Raw genomic sequence first — 17,606 nt, 5'->3', positions numbered from 1 at the left:
TCTTTCTCCCTATGAAAAATCAATAAATATTCACTTCCATGTTTTTTTGGTGGCTTGATTTTTTACATTTACTCTTTAATCTCTTTGGCATTTACTTCAGTGTGTGGTAACAGATGGGTTTTTTAAACAGTTCTTTTTTCAAAACAGAAAACTAATTTTCCCATAAGTGTTATTCTTTTCTCCACTGATTTATATCCTTTATAGATAATAAAATTTTATGTAAACTCAGGTCTGGTTCTGACTTTTCTAAGTCTGTTAATCTGTGTCCCCATACTCTTATAGGGTACTCCACTGTTACTAGAGTATTATACGCTGCCTTGGGAGCTATCAGAGCCATTATCTGGGCACCTGGGTGGCTCAGTCGGTTGAGCATCCAATTCTTGATTTCAGCTCAGGTCATGATCTCATGGTCGTGGGATAGAGCCCCATGTCAGGCTCAGTACCGAGCATGGAACCTGTTTGCAATTCTTTCTCTCTCTCTCTCTCTCTCTCTCTCTCTCTCTCTCTCTCTCTGTCCCTCCTCTGCTCACATGCTTGCTTGCTCGCTCACTCTCTCTAAAATAAACATTTAAAATAATAGTAAAAAAATAAAAAATAAAATAAAATAATAATAAAAAGATAATAGAGCTACTGCCAAGAATTACCTTTTTCTCCCCAGAATTTTCTCAGCAGCTCTTTCTGCTTATTCTTTAAGATAAAATTCACAATTGTTTTAAGTTTCAAAAATAGGATAATTGGCAATTTTGATGAAAATTATTAGAAAGAAGTGTTTAGCACTTGTGATGAGGGTTATAAAACCTTGCTGCGAAATATGTAAGGAAATTACAGTAATTAAAAGTACCAATCAGTTTAGTGGAGGAAAACATTACAAAAGTGTCTCCTTTCCCCAAATCATCTGTTTAATGGAAATCTATTCACTTATCAAATATCTAGTGTGGCTAGGGCCTGGACTAGGCTCTTTAAAAACTGTAGAAACTGGGGCACCTGGGTGGCTCAATCGGTTAAGTGTCTGACTCTTGGTTTTGGCTCAGGTCATGATCCCAGGGTCTTGGGATCGAGCCCCGTGTTGGGCTCTACACTAAATGTGGAGCATGCTTAAGATTTTCAATCTCTCTCTCTCCTACTGCCCCCCTCCCTTACTTGCTTCCTCTCTCTAAAATAAAAAATAATAAAAAATTAACTGTAGAAACCACGGATCATGTGTCCAAGATGAAAAAATATTCTGTTGGGAAAAACTGGCAGCACGAGGGAGTGGTAACTCATCCGGGACCTTGTGCTTCTTTCTTGCCGATTCCAAAATATGGAAAAAATATTTTACTGAGTGACTATTTGGATAAGTGGGGAGTGAAGCATGGAGTAAAAACTCCCCAAAGCCATCCCAGTAATACAGGCCTCCTGCAAAGAGTCCACAGGAGAGGGAGCCAGGAGAGGGAGCTGACCTTTGGCGTGCTGAGTGCTATGTGCACGCAGGGGTGAAGTGCAATAGCCTGGAACAGGACAGGTGGAAGGGAGGGAGGTGGAGAAATCAGGAAGCTGGGAACTGGAGATGAACTTTGCCAGAGAAACAGAGAGATGTCTACTTGGGAACTTCATTCATTTTGCACACTGTACAACACAAATCATCCTCCCCTTCGACCTACTGGGAACTCTATTATTCACCAACACTACAGAGGTGGGTCCTTCCTCATGTGTTTGGTGTCTCAGAGGGCTGGGTCTCACTTTGACATGAACGTGGGTGAGAAGAAGTCTGCTTAAGGGCATCCAGTCAAATCCAGGCCACGTGGTACGGCACTGGAGGCAGAACCCCCTCCACCCTGAGCCCCAATCTGGCAGCCATACGGTCATCTCTTCAGGCATCCATGTCCACTGTCTGCTCGGTCAGAAATGCCTCTCGGAAAGCCTGATTTCCATCAGGGGAGCTTAGTGTCCCAGAATGAACTCACTTCTCTCTTTCCTGTGCCTGCCTGTACATCTGTGGAAACCTCATTACCGCCCGAGGAGAGTCATTTGTATCAACGGTCTATCCTCATTATTGGTTGATTCCGTATACTTGAATTTGCCTACAATTTATTTATTGCCTCAAAATCAGCACTCATGATGCCTTCCCAGCCATTAGAACGCACAGTAGAGCAGGAAAAAGCCCGAGTCCTCAGATGCACATGTTCCCAACTGTAAACCAGTATCCTCTCCACAGTATAGGTAGTGCTATTTTTTCACATTTTTGTGCTTTTAGTTGGCAGTTTCACCATTTAAATTGCCTCCAAACAACTAAAGGCACATCATAAGGAATACAGTCAATTGTTACAGTAATATAACAGGACAGGTGGTTGCTACACTTGTGGTGAACATACATAATGTATCAACATGTCAAATCACTACGTTGTACGCCTAAAACTAATGTTACACCGTGTGTCAACTATACTCACATTAAAAAAAAAAATTGTAAGACAAATCCAAAAGATAAAAAGAATAAGATAGCTCCTAGGCATAGTGTTGAAGTGCTGTTTAGTGTTCTTAAGCATGAGAAAGCTACGATGTACCTCAGGAGAAAACACATGTTAGATAAGCTCCTTTTGGGCTGCAGTTCATGCTGTTGACCACGAGTCCCATGCTAATGAGTCAGTCCTATGCATTAAATGATTTTCCTTTAAATGGAAACACACACAAAACTAGGTATGTATCGATTCGCTGACAAAAAAGTTGCGACTTGCAGGGATCTAACGCTGTGTCCATGATTTATAGAATGGAACTATTAGGAATGATGAGAATGTACTGAATGTCCACTGGCAACTCACACCCCAACAGCAACCTCCTTAGCAGCACGGACTTTATTTTATTCATCTTTACATCTGCTGACCCAGGGTGGGGCACAGAGTAGAAGGTCAAGAAATATTCATAGAATAGAATAGGCTGGGAAGGAAGGAGATGTTGAAATGGGATGGAATGGAATAGAATAACATTCATACAGGTTCTTAGCAACAGGGTGCTCTTAGGAACATAGGGAAACATAAGAAATAATAATGACAGTTAATATTTATTGAGCTTTTTTTTATGAGCCTGCACTTGCCAGGCATTTGACCAACTTATATCATGGAATCCTTACCACTCTGCAGTGTGGGTGACACGATCCCCATTCTACAGGAAGGTGAAATAAATTGTTCAATGTCACACCATTTTCACCCTGGGTAGGGCTCCAACCAAGATCCATCTGGCCCCAGAGCCTGTGCTCATAACCATCTGGGGAAGGTGAAAATGCGGGCTTGGCAGGGGTGATAAACCATGAGTTCCATCAGAGAGTGATCTCTAGGAGAGGAAGAGAGGTTCTCTAACAGAAGTCAGTCTAAACCACAGGCTCTCCCCAGCCTTAATGGGAAGACAGTGATGCAATCAAAGGTGATTCTTTCCCTGCCGGCTGGCAACAGCACTAGTTTTTGTTTGATTCCAGAAGCAGCTGGCAGAATGAGTGTATTACTCACTTTGCTGATGGCTTGTGGACTCCGGAGTCATCAGTGGTCAGGGCTGTGTCCAGGCCTGCAGATTACCCCAGGCCTCTACATGTGGCTGACCCTTCTGCAGCTGTTGTGTGTTTCTGGCTCCAGTTCCACACCTCTTGGCAGACTATTTGTGTGAAAAGCCCTGCTGAATCTGGGTGTGAGATACACAGGGGGAAGGGGGCTGGGAGGCACAAAGCAAGCCAGCACTGCCAGGGGCCTTACAGCTGTATCCATTAAGCACTTAAAAGAGAAGGAAAGGGATTTATAAGTGAATGATCTGGAGGCTCAAACCTAAACAATAGGCAATTTGACGGTACATGGATTCTGCCCGAATTTATAGATTGCCTTCCACATTCTCCACTGAAGTGAAGAAACTTAGCCTCTAATGCACTGAGTGAGTTTAAACCAAGTACTGAACCACAGTGCTGGCATCTGTATAATGAGAAAGTTGAATCAAACCGGTATTTCTTAAGGTAACAAACATTAGCTCCATACGATACTCAAAAGACAAAAAATAAAGGATTCTACGATTCTCTGAGGAGTTCGTCTTCAGAAATACTGGACCAGATAATCTTCTAAGACTTTGACAGTTCCACTATTCTGTTACTCTATGTAACAGTTAGTGTGTGGCCTGCCATAAAGACTTCTACCTCTGTTATCATGTTCTTGAAACTAAAATAATTCCCTAATTCAGGTAATTGGGGACCACATCCAGGGGCAAGAGAGAGTATCTGTCATGTAAGAGTTCTTTCCCTATCTCCAGACCTCTGTGTATCCTCTGCCAGTGTTAGCAGAGAGGACCTCACGCCTCCTCCTACCAGATCATGCCGCATCAAGCTTACAGAAAGGCACGTGGTAAAAGGAATCTTCCAGAATAAGGGACATCTCCCAGAAAGGAATTTATGCTTACCAACCCCACTTCCACACCTCCCACTTACTCCTCAACCCCAGCCCAGCGCCATTCACCAAGAATGCTTTGCAACACACAGCACCTAAGTGCCACATTCTCTAGTCCCTCCCTTCACCCTACTCCTGCCTCTGCACTTTTTGACGCAGCTAAAACTCCCTCCTCCCTTGGCTTCTCTCATTGAATGCCTCCAGTTTCCTTTTCCTCTACCCACTTACCCCGTTGATACAGGTGTTCCCAGAACCAGTCTTCTGTCCTCTTCTTGGACAATCTCATTCCCTCACACAGCTTCACTCTACTACATCCTAATGACTCCAGGAAGGGTCTCTGGTCTGTCCCTGCCCACTCAGCCTAACTCAAACCAAATTACCGTCTTCCCAACTCATCTTCCTGGCTCTATCCCCTGCTACCTCCTTCAGTGGGCCCTGGAGCATAGCCACATAAAACTGCCACACAACATATTTCCCATTTTCATGCTTTTTCCTCTGCCTGGAATGCTTTACTTCTCACTTCCACTCCTGATTTTCCACTAAGTGTAATCCTATCCATCCATCTCAGATGTCACCCTCATGATGAGACCCCTGTTCTCTTCCAGGATTACTCCCTCCATTTTCCATGCTCCCAACATCTGCCTCCCATAAAGCAGAACTTTTCACCGAGCATATCACAAGCCAGTTGACGTCACGTGCCTCTCTTAGTCATCTTTCTAACTGCAATGCCTAGCAGATTCCCAGGACACAGAAAGGGCTCCGTAAATGTTAGCTTGAATGAGTGAGTATAACGGACTTACCCGTTCTTCTACTGGCTCACTATGCCTGCTGGTCTGCTGGCTGACTTGTGGGCCTATTTTGAGGGATGCCCCAGTTATGTCCAAGGGGTAAATTAGATCTTGTCTATGATTTAATAACAAATGCCCATTTTCCAGGTTTACTGGAAAAAGCAAGATTAGAGTCCTAGATAATCCTTTGACACAGGCTGATCACTGTAAGACTCTTTCACTTGGTTCATCTCACTGGGATAGTATTCATTACATGCCAAATTACTTTTCTATTTTCTTTTTGGACACAGAGTTCTAAAGAGGATTAGCTAACTAATTCAGTTAGAGCAGTATCTCCCAAAGTGCATTAATTTATGTACCACAGGCATGATCTTTGCTGAATCTACATGCTGCTTGTACAATTATTCTATTAACCATTCTCTTTAGCTCATTTTTTTCTAAGCCTCATATTAAGAATATTCATTAAATCACCTGATTGATATGATAGATATATACACACATATATTTACACTTAGATACAAAAATAGATAATTTAAAATATGCTTCCAGGAAGCACATACAATCATCTTTTTCAGGCCAGCAGTAATACATAGAGCACACGTAGGGAAGCACTAGGTTGGAACATTTAGTCCAACGCAAACCCATTTATTAAAGCATTTCTTAGGGCACCTGGGTGGCTCAGTCGGTTGAACATCTGACTTCGGCTTATGTCATGACATCACAGTTCATGAGTCGAAGTCCCACACTGAGCTTGCTGCTGTCAGCACAAAGCCCACTTTGGATCCTCTGTTCCCCTCTCTCTGCCCCTCCCCAACTTGTGCTCTCTCAAAAATAAACACACAAATAAATAAAGCCTTTCTCTGCCAGCCACAATACTACGTCTGGTGCTGGGAATATTGAAATGCCAACCACAGCTCACTAGTGGGTGACATCAACAAACAAACTGTTCATTGTCATCTACTGTTCTAAGTATGAGGACAGAGGCAAGCATAGGGGTGCCCGTATGTGACACTTCTTGGGCACCAATGCAAATCCACCCCACTCCACCTGCAGCAGCCACTTTAGGCAGGTGTCAAAGTAGCTCACCCAGTGCCCAGGCAAGTACATGTCTTTTCCTTTCCTGGGACTTTCTCCGGCACAACAGTACAAGATACCAGCAGTAACTCACTAGTTTCTTTTATCTACATAACCCTGAACAGAGGAAGGAGGATAGCAATGGATGAATGCCTCTCCTTTTTCTTTGTGGGTAAACAGTTCTGAGTCTCATTGTATAAGGCTCCTCAGGATATCTGGGGTACCAGGCATCCATAGCAGTGACCAGCATATAACACTTCCTAGTACTGTTCTACTTCCCTAGTCCCTCACTCCTGCTCCCAAGATCACTTCCCGAATAATCTACCTACGCATATGCCTTTACTTCAGGCCACGTTTTTAGTGGAAGCCCAGGTGAAGGCAGGTGCCAAACCCACGCAAGAAGTTTAAGGAAGACTCCTCGGAAGAGCTGGAACCTGAGATAAACCTTGAAGCATGAATAAGTCACATGAAAAAGGGGATGGGAAGAGAGCATTCCGGGCAGAAGACACAACATACGCAAAGGCACACGGAGGCTTCAAGAGTGTATGTTTAGAAACCGCAGAGCCTGGTATGGCTGAAATACCCCTCCAATGTGACATGAGGGACTGAGAATCGCAAGAGCCTTGCGAAGCAGGTAAAGACTGGTTTCTGAAACAGTGCCGACCACAACCAACGGCTACGACACCATGCCCTTTGGTTCTGAAGTGGTAGCAATGAGTAGTAACGCAGGTGGGTGTTTGAATCAACCCCCACCGATTAGAAAGTGCTTTCCGGATGTGAGAGGTACTGGACATAAAGAGGAATTCAGAGTAAGAACAGGAGTAATTGGGGCAAAGATGGTGGTGAAACAGGAGGAGAGCTGCTGCCACACACACATACTCTCTCTCTCTCGCTCCAGGATGGGTCCAAAAATCCGATAATGAGCTTAGTCAAAAATGAGGCAACTTCCATTTGGAACTAACAATTCCACAGTAAATTGTCAAGAACTAGGAATTAGGCTTGGGATCAGTGCAGTGGGGACCTATAAATGACAAATCATCCTAGAGCCTCTGTTCAGTCAAGACAAGAGAAAAGAAGGAATCGGGAGCTGGCAGGAGAAAAGCAGGAAGAACTGTCTTGCTACCTAGGAGATCCACTGGAAAAAATTCTCCTACCTGACACTCCAGATATTTAGCAAAAAAAAAAAAAAAAAAAAAAAAAATCAAGAAACCACTCCTTTCACTCCTTTCTCTGAGACAAGGCCAAGCTACGAAGGGTACTAATGCTGAGTTTCACCAAGTGAAGCAGAGACCTCCATCTGGCATAGAATATGGGTTGCCTGCCCTCAAGGGTGAAGATGTGCCTTGCAAAGACCAGCATAAAGCAACCTAAGAGTCTCCAGCTTTGTTTATAAGCAAACAATTAACAGCGTTTGATTTTTTTGAGTGCTTGTCATGTACCAACACTGTACTAAGTACTTTGAAGTAATGTTTCTTTTAAAATCTTTCCTAAAGCCACACGACTAAGTACTGTCATCAGCCTCCTTTTCCAGGAACCAGCCTGCGGTGACCATGAAACACTAGTTAGAAGACCACACAGTGAAGAGTTTAAAAGAACTCATAACTGGGCTTCAGGTCATTCTCAGTTTAACTCTTGCCTCTATCACTTCCTACTGAAACCATGGCATCACTCAGGACGATTCACTTTCAAAAGACAGAAACCAACTCAAAATTGTGGAAGCAAATAAACGTAACTGGATCCCATACTTGGAAGGTACAGGAGTGGATTTCTAAAAACCACTGCACTCAGCGCTCCGATAATATGGAGAGCCTGTCATGGTTCTAGGTTCTCTGTGCTACTGTCCTCATTCTCTCCTTCCAAAGACTAGCTTCCTTCAAGTGCCCAGGGCAGCTGGTAGCTCTGGGTGCCCAGTGTCCTCACCAAAGAGAGAAAATGTTTTCTCATCAATTCCCCAAGCCAGAGTCTACCTGGCCCTGTTGGGTCATGCATCCTCCATCTGAACCAATGGTTGTGGTCAGATGAATGGCACACTCTGCCGTCACTGGCAGTCCCATCAGGGTCACATGGAGGGAAATCATAGCAGCTCTTAACACATAGGGATGCTAGGCATTCCAAACTAATGGATGTCTACTACGTTTTAACCTTGGGCAAGTCACTTTTGGAGCCTCAGTTCCACCATCTATTTAAAAAAAACGAATAATATCTATTGTGCACAGTTGTCATGAGTTATTAAAAATCATATGGGGGCGCCTGGGTGGCGCAGTCGGTTAAGCGTCCGACTTCAGCCAGGTCACGATCTCGCGGTCCGGGAGTTCGAGCCCCGCGTCGGGCTCTGGGCTGATGGCTCAGAGCCTGGAGCCTGTTTCCGATTCTGTGTCTCCCTCTCTCTCTGCCCCTCCCCCGTTCATGCTCTGTCTCTCTCTGTCCCAAAAATAAATAAACGTTGAAAAAAAAAAATTTAAAAAAAAAAAAATCATATGAAACACTTGGCACATAGAAACATTCAAGCTACGGTAGTCATTTTTGTTATCTGGTACTATTATTGTTTTGTGGTTGTTTTTGACACAGGGATCAGAATTTGAAGCCCATCCCAGATTCCCAGATGTCTAAAGCAGCCCTGTCCCCAGGGCGGAGTCCCCTTTGGCTCTGCAGCCAGACGCCTTGCACAACCCAGGCCCTGTGTGCCAAGGTTAAGCTGGTTCACCATCTGACGGCCGCAGAGCAGTGAGTGCCTCCCCAGCCCCAGCAATGTCAATACTGCCTTCCTGACTCCGCCTATTGTATCTGGAGAAAAGTGGCCGAGCATTGTCTTCCAGCACTCCCCCCAGGAAGCATGATATCACCCTCTAACAAAAGCGGGAAAGCTGACAGATCTGCTGAGATGGGTGTGACCACCACATACACCTCACTGGTCAAGCCCCGAGCAAGGGCTGTGGCAAGCAGAAAGTGAACAGCAGCCGCCCACAATGTCCCTCATCTGGCTGCCTGACAGGCTCCCTGTCACATCCATACCATGTTAGACAGGGAACCAACCAGGCAGAAGGAATGCGCTCCCTCCCATCAACGGATGTATTGAAAAGAGTCAGGACTCTTTCCATCTAGCAGACCCACATCCCCACACCTGCCCCTGCAGCCGGGGGAAACGAACATGAAGAGAAGGACGGTCCGATTCCCGAAGGGACAAGAAGAGTGGGGGGCGGGGTGCAGAGGAAAGCAGGCATGGTTCAATCTAAAAAACATTCCGCACGTGTGCTGTGAGTTAAGGAATAGTCTGGCCAGACCGGTGGGAATTGGGTTATCAGTTTGAAATTCCAGAAATAAGGGAGGCAACTTTAGACATTCCCTTTCCTGAAGGCTGGGAGTGATGCCAAATGATCCTCTGACATCCCTTCCAGTCCTGGTCCACACTGTTAGGAGTGCGGCTGGCTCCCTGTAAAACCACACACCTGTAACCTGGTGCCACCACACCAAACCCAGAAGCTGTCAGTCTGCTGCCCCAATCCTTCTCTCCTCTTTTTATTTTTTTAACAGCAACTGTTTTATTATCTCTCTCTCTCTCTTTTTTTTTTAATGTTTTTATTTATTTTTGAGACAGAGAGAGACAGAGCATGAATGGGGGAGGTTCAGAGAGAGGGGGAGACACAGAATCCGAAGAAGGCTCCAGGCTCTGAGCTGTCAGCACAGAGCCCGACGCGGGGCTCGAACTCACGGACTGTGAGATCGTGACCTGAGCCGAAGTCGGACGCTTAACCGACTGAGCCACCCAGGCGCCCCTCTTTTTTTTTTTTGAGAGAGAGCGCAAGTGAGCAAGGGGTAGAAAAAGAGAGCAAGAGAGAGAAGCAGGGCTCACTTGAAGTGGGGCTTGAACCCCCAAACCATGAGATCATGACCTGAGCTGAAATCAGATGCTTAACTGACTGAGCCACCTAGTCGCCCTTCCTCTCCTCTTTTTAAAACTTTCTTCTTCCTTAGCTACCACAACACCAATTCTCTAAAATTCCAGGAAAGAAATCTAATTGGATTTGCTTTTCCTACCAATTCCCTGATTGCTGCCCCCACTTGGCTACTTTCTCCTTTTTGTCCCTTCACTTTATCTTCATATACGTCCATGCCCATGGCTTTACTTCCCATGAATCAAGGGTGTTTGTCTCAAGCCCTTGCCCAGTCTCCTTCATCTGAGCTTCACACTCAGAGACCCAAATTTTGCTAAATATTTTCCCTTTACATGGAACTTCAAAATCAACACATACAAAATCATTATTTGCTCCATCTCAGCCCATCTCCAGCCAGTTCCTCCTGCCATGTTTCCCAGCACAGTGAATGGCAGCACCACTACCCAAACCAGAACAGTGGAACTATACTTATTCTCCCCCATTTCTCTCAATCTCCCAAATGCAATCAATCACCAACCCTTACAGTTTCATCTCCTCAATACTCTCAACCCCCCTGTCCATCCAGGCCTTTCTTCCTGGAGTGTTGAAAAGCCACACTAGTTCAGGCCTACAGGCTCTGCCAGGTCAACCCATCTTCCATACTATTATCACAGTAATTTTTCCAAGACAGACATCAACTATGATAGAACAAACACCATACTAAATTTCAACATGTACAGAATGAGGTACAAGTTACTTAAAATGCCCTACAAGGCCCTTCCTGATCTGACCCCAAACTTAATTCTCCATTTCCACCCTACATTCCAGCCTTACTCAACTTTCTTGACCTTTACCTGCTATTTCAGACCCCCTGCTGTCTCTAATGGGAAGTTCGTTCTTCCCTTTTCTATCTTCTTAGTTTTCCAATCATTTGATAACGAGCAATTCCTAACTACAAGTGGCAATAATTGGCAATAGTCACAACTATTTACGGAGTTCTTGCAAAGTGAGGAACATCTAAGCTACAGACTCATTTCAAATATTATTAAGTTTATTTATACTAAATTTAGCAACTAATGAAGTCGATATTCTATGTTTTTAGACATTTATGCATAACTTAGATTTTAAAGTTTCATTTTTTATTAGTGGAGCCAAAAACAGTTTTTATAGCTCTTGAAAAGCTAGATTTTATATATATCCCTATGATAACATTTATCACATCATCATATAATTCATGTGCCTATATTCTTCTTTCCTTCTAAACTGTGAATTTAGCAAGGGGGAAAAATGACTCATCCTTCTTTGCATTCCTGGAATCCAGTACAGGACTTGGCTTTGTGAGTAAATCCTCAATAGGTCTTCATTGACTGAAATGATAGCTGAGTAAAGGAATGAAAAAATGAATAAACAAAAGGCAGCCAACAATTCAAATGTCTATTGAAAAAAGTATACATACCTTTTGGGTAATATTCAACAATCAAACAATACCTTGTATAAGGTAAAGGCCTAGTTAAAGCCACTTTCATGAGTGTATTTTTATGTTTCACACACATTAAATGTGTGAACATTAAATGCAACACACTATAGAGAATAAAAAAGAAGTATTATCTGTTGTTAAAGATGTTAAAGGCTAATGGAGCTAAATCTATGTGCCCAAAGCTCAAGACACAGCCTCTATGAGAAGGGAATTCAGAACTAAGGGAAGGAGATCATGACGAAGAGCTGACCCAGGCAAGTTGAGTTCAATTTTGTTTGCAGAGAAGGCATGGAGGGTGTCATTCCCAAATGGATGGAACAGCATGAACAAGAGCCATGAGGGAAAAAAATGTGTAGACTGTAAATATGGGCCTGATGGAAGGAGAAGGGCCAAGAGCAGGGATGAAGGGGTAGGTGAAGGGAAGCACTGGGATAGTAGCCCAAGTGGGGAGAGACAAGCATAAAATTTGAGGAATTAAGTTATTTAAAAAAAGAAACTTTTTAATGTTTACTCATTTTTGAGAGAGACAGAGAGAAAGAGAGACAGAGAGCAAGTAGGAAAGGGGCAGAGAGAGAGAGAGAGACGCAGAATCCCAAGCAGGCTCCAGGCTCTGAGCTGTCAACACAGAGCCCAACATGGGGCTCAAACTCAAGAATTGCGAGATCATGACCTGAGCTGAAGTCGGCACTTAACCGACTGAGCCACCCAGGTGACCCTATGTTGAGTTATTTCAGAAAGAGACTGCTTACATGAGCAGTGACTCCCCTCCATGCTAGAAAAGATTAAACCAGTCTGCAACTAGCACAGAGGTCCTCAGAGAAATACTCCCCTTTTTTATTACACTCGCTTCATTTATTTAGAAAGTTCTTACCGGCTAAGCTCTCTTCTTGCATTATCACACTTGATCCTCATAACTACTCTGGGAAATACGTATTCTCATCCATAAGAGATGAGAAAATGGTGTCTTTGAGAAATCAAATAACTTTCCCACTGTCATCCAATTTGAGCTTAAGCCCAGGTCTGTGGCTTCACAATTCATACTCTTAACTCTTTCTCCTGCCTTCTTGATTAGATCCACCTCAGTCCCATAAAGGAGTGTCTTCGGAAGAGCCATGATAGCACATGTGCAGGTACACTTTTTTCTCTCACAAGTCATGTGGATTGAGTTGAAATTCGGGAAACACACTGTTTGGTTTCAAAGGTGTTGGTGGCTTTTCTGAACTCACAGAGAAATAGTAAAATGGAAGAGATGTGAAAGACAAGTATAGTCACCATCAGACTCCACATCCTTCTGATGTTCCTGATAGACATCACCCAACCTATGCCTGAACACTCTCCAGTGTGGGAGTTCACTCTTCATGGGGATGGTGATCCAATTTTTAGAAGGTTTCCATCAATAAAGCCTAACTCTCTTCACCCCTCTATCCTAGATCTGGCAAAATACACTATCTGTGGGGTCTTGTACATGGAAACCCTTAAAAATGCTGATCTTGGTCTCTTTTCCCTGGCTAAATAGTCCCATATAAAATGGTTTCTAAAGCACTTACCTTCCTGCTTGTCCACTATGTTTACTGCCAAATTTCTCAATGTCTTCAGTGTTTAATGGGTATTCTTTGAGCAGTACAGTGATTACCATTTCTAATTTGGACCTTATATATCTACTAAAGTGAACTGTTGCAGCTTATAAATTACCTTTTCAGCAAGCAGAGCACATGTTGGCATCTATGAATTTTTCGTATCACCAAAACCTGTTATTCACTAGGAATTTGAATAAACAGGGGCGCTTAGGTGGCTCAGCTGGTTGAGCATCTGACTCGGTATCAGCTTAAGTCATGATATCAAGGTACTTGAGTCTGAGCCCCACACCAGACTCCGTGCTGACAGGGCAGAGCCTGCTTGGAATTCTCTCTCTGCCTCCCTCTCTCTCTCTCTCTCTCTCTCTCTCTCTCTGCCCCTCCCCCACTCACTTTCTCTGTCTCAAAATAATTAACTTAAAAATTTTTTTAATTAAAAAAAAAGAAAACTCAACAAACCAAGTCTCTCTCACACTGAACATACATACATCCATTTATTGAAACCAAACTCATGACTTCACATTCGTCTATTTTAAAGGGCTGTCTCTTGGATTTGGTCCACTCATCCAGCCTAGAGAAATCATTTGAATCCAGGTTGTATGCTCTGACTGATAAGCCATCTACAGGGAATAAGCAGGTTACACAATTACATACCTATCTTTTTAGGAGTAGTCAAATAGATAACGTCAGAAAAATTTGGAGCCCACCCATATGAATCTCCCAGAGGACATAGCATAGTCCTCTGAAATGGCCTTGGAAGAGTTCTTGCCTCCTGGAGGGATGTCTTAGAAGAGTTGGAGCTCTTGCAGGAAGCTCTCCCAGCATAGAGCTGAAAGGGAAATGCTGACATTTCCAACAGAGACAATGCTTAGGAGGGAGCATCTGTGAAGAACGCAAAACTCCTCCCTGTGCGAATAATTCCCAGGTGTGTCTCTGGTCCCAGCTACTAGACCTCCACCCTTGATTACTCAGACTTGATATAGCCTTCCAAGACCAGCCCTAATGAGAAGGTTCCCTCTGGGACCACTTCCCTGACCTTATAACCGAATTTCCACTGTCATTCCAGATAAGATATCTACTATCTCTGAACCCAGGTTGTTACTTAAAATGTCAAAGGAAACAACAAAGAGATATGAAGGCATACTACTAGAGACTTCCCAGTGGGTCGGCGTTGATCATATAGGACATACTATGATAAAGCAGAAAGAGTAATTTGTTGTATTTTGTATTGCTATATACACAACTCTTTAGAGAGAACAGCCTAGTTTGGTGAGGACAGGAGAGTGGGGAAAAGCTAGTATGTTTATTATAACTTGTTTGTAAGCTGAAATTGGCCATGATTCTCAATGGGGAGGGGAATGTACCAGAATCTAGGTAGGTTGGGGAAGTCTTCTGAAAATTATATACCTCTTCCAAACCTCTTATGGATATCTGCCACCCAGAGCCACCTTCACTGAGGCAAATGTGACATATTTTTTCAGTCTTATTTGTTACAAAAAAAAAAAAAAATCAGAAACAACCCATTGGAATAGAGAGAAAAAACCATAAACCATAAGTCCCTTGTTCCATTACTATGGTCTACCAGGGGAGTTTGGTGCAAAGAATGGACTCCTATGCTTGTAGATATAATCATGCTGGATTCTTGTCGCAATTACCAAGCCTTGTTTGTTCATGTCCATGGAGAGTTATACTGGGAAGGGAACTTAAGATTCCAATACAACAGACCTACCCCAGAAACCAACCTTGCTAGTGTCACCTTTCCTTTTCAACTGGAGGATGAAATCCCTCTCCTTGGGCCTCTCCCTGTTGAAGTCAGGGCTATGTTTCCAGGGAACTAAGGTCTAGACAGGGAGCAACTGTTTCAACCACATAATTTTTTGGTCTGATTTTATGACAGCTCTTCTAAGCCTAGACTACAAAGTGCCATGACACAGTCACTTTGAGGGGCAAAAAGTGAATTAAAACTGTGTGTGTGTTGGCATGTGTGCACACGTAGGTGATTTAACTTAAAAAATAGCTCAGACCAATGATAGACCCTGGGCTTTGCGTTACTAGAATCCCTGGTGTAGAATTAGTTCCAGATTTCATGTTACGCATAAGTATGTCACACAGAAAAAAAGCCAAACAAAAATGGAATCATGATAATTCTTTCATTTAAAGGTGCATATAACAGGAGAAATTAACACTTCTATGTTAATATAATTTCCACATAAATAGTGAAAGCATCTCAGCAACTGACATTACACGTTCTTAGCCTCAAAATATGATTAAATCCTCAATATAACTGGGTGTTGAAAGTGATCTGAAATGCTATAAACAAGTTACATGCAATTCTTTTCTCTTGTTGGATTAATTTTTTGAATATTTAATAATTTCCAAACTTATAGAAAAGTATGAAAATAATGTAGCACAAACTTATGTGTATGTTCAGATCAAATTCTAATAATATAATATAGTCTGCAACATTCAATTCAGTACGTTTGTCCAATTCCATTTCCAGTATCATTTCTATCTTCATTACAATAATTAGAATGTTTTCAAACTAAAAGGGAGAAACCTAAGGCGATTAGAGTTGTGATTTGTACTTCATATTTGGATACCACTTTCAGACAGCGTCCCTCAGGGTGGGTAAGCATCAGAGGCATGCCACTGTGTGGAGAATCTGGGCAACACACACACCAGATCTAAAAACATGCAAGCCAACCATTCCTTAGCCCTCCAACAGGCTTTGATCTTCTCCTGTGCCCGGTAATCTGGATAAGTGCCCCAACTTTCATTTCACTGGGCCAATAAAGACTTTATAAATTACTACATGCCAAGTATTTTTTTTAAAGAAACAGAAAATAATTATATAGCCATGACCCAAGGTCTAATAAAAACCCAAAAAGCCTAGAATTTGATTGCTTTAACTAAAATAGGATGTGGCTAGGGCCCCTGGGTGGCTCAGTCAGTTAAGCATCTGGCTTTGGCTCAGGTCATGATCTGGTAGTTCAAGGGTTTGCGCCCACATAGGGCTCTGTACTGACAGCTCAGACCCTGGAGCCTGATTCGGATTCTGTGACTCCCTCTCCTCCGTCCCTCCCCTACTAGTGCATGCTCTCGTGCGTGCTCGCTCTCTCTCTCTCAAAAATAAATAAATATTTTTGAAAAATTTGTAATAGGATGTGGATATGACATCTTTATAGAAAAGCATCTTTGTTCTCCTTTAAAAATGACAATCTGTACATTGCCTTAAGTGGGTCCCCATAATTGTCTGCATGAATTTCATTTTTTAAAAATTATGCAAGATTTTTTTGAAGCAGGTAAAACTGGGTTTGTTTGTTTTTTTTTAATAAGGTAACAATCCCAAATGAGGAAGAGTAAAATAATGTGCCATAGTAAGTGATTCTCCACAAATAAAGTGACCTGATCAGTTCTCATAGGGTCTGTGGCAACATAGGGGGCAAATAAGCGGAAGGGAAACTCTCGAAAAACTCAGTTCCAAGCCACAAAGACATTGCATTTTAATCCTCACATCTATTAAATGGAAAGTCCTAGAGAAACAGTGCCTATAACACAGCTGCCCTTTGTTAACCAGAACTAAATACTGGTGAGAAAGCCCAGTATCATTAACTGTTAAAGAAAGAAAAAAGAAAAAAACCTAAAATATTAAATTCAAAAAAGGCAACAAAGCCAAACCTTACCAGAAAGGAGCAAGCTGACTCCATAGAGAACTAAGCCAGCTAAAGAGTCCATGCTTCCCCAAATCTCTCCATCCAGTTTCCGCAGATGTGCATGAGGTCCCAAGGATCCTTTCAGACACCAAGAGGTTTGTGACTTTCCATTCGCATGTTCTACTGGGTCCTGTTTACAAGTCAGAGGCAAGAAGGAACAGCACAGAAGCAGGCTGTAACAGTCTCATTTCTGTCTGAGCACAGGGAGTTTTAAGTTCCTTTTTCCTGTTTCCTTTGTAGATTAGGATGGGAAAGGCTGTATCTTAAAGGCGTTTGGTATCAGCAGGGCTGGGGGCACTGAAAGCCCTATCCATCTTGCAATTCATCAAAACACTTCTCTATTGCTGTTGCTTCTGCCGCTGCTTTTGCTGCTGTTGTGGGGATAGAGGAATTTTTGTTGGAAGTGTGGGTCCTGGTCAGCGTTTTCAGAAACAATAGGGGTATCCTCTCTTAGGCGGGAAACAGAATAACAGCCCTCCACCTATGTGTGGTATGCGATGATCACCAGCCCTTCTCAGCCTCCAACAGCTCTCCCGGGTCCACCTGGGATCCCTGACAGAAGGGGCTTCTGGGTGTGGGGCGGAATTTTTGCTTTTGTTTTCTCATTTTAACCCACATGGGTTGAATTGGGAAAGGAAGGTTTCCGTGATGAGAGAACACAACCCGAAAGGCAATTAATTTGGATAATTACCGGTGAGGTCAATGTGCAATGCAGCC

At 43.1% G+C, this 17,606-nt stretch overlaps 1 protein-coding gene across 1 annotated transcript in view; it reads right to left on the bottom strand.

The window, feature by feature from the left end:
* Positions 1-17,358, bottom strand: part of TEK (TEK receptor tyrosine kinase) — an 82,937-nt gene extending 65,579 nt beyond the window's left edge. The window contains exon 1 of the mRNA XM_030292816.1: positions 16,860-17,358. Within this exon, the coding sequence (XP_030148676.1) occupies positions 16,860-16,911 (52 nt within the window). The 5' untranslated portion in view covers positions 16,912-17,358. The remainder of the gene's footprint in view (positions 1-16,859) is intronic.
* Positions 17,359-17,606: the final 248 nt, after the last annotated feature.

The sequence above is a fragment of the Lynx canadensis genome, chromosome D4, assembly GCF_007474595.2.
Source record: "Lynx canadensis isolate LIC74 chromosome D4, mLynCan4.pri.v2, whole genome shotgun sequence".
Classification (NCBI taxonomy): Eukaryota; Metazoa; Chordata; class Mammalia; order Carnivora; family Felidae; genus Lynx; species Lynx canadensis.
This window is presented reverse-complemented; position numbering and strand designations above follow the sequence as displayed.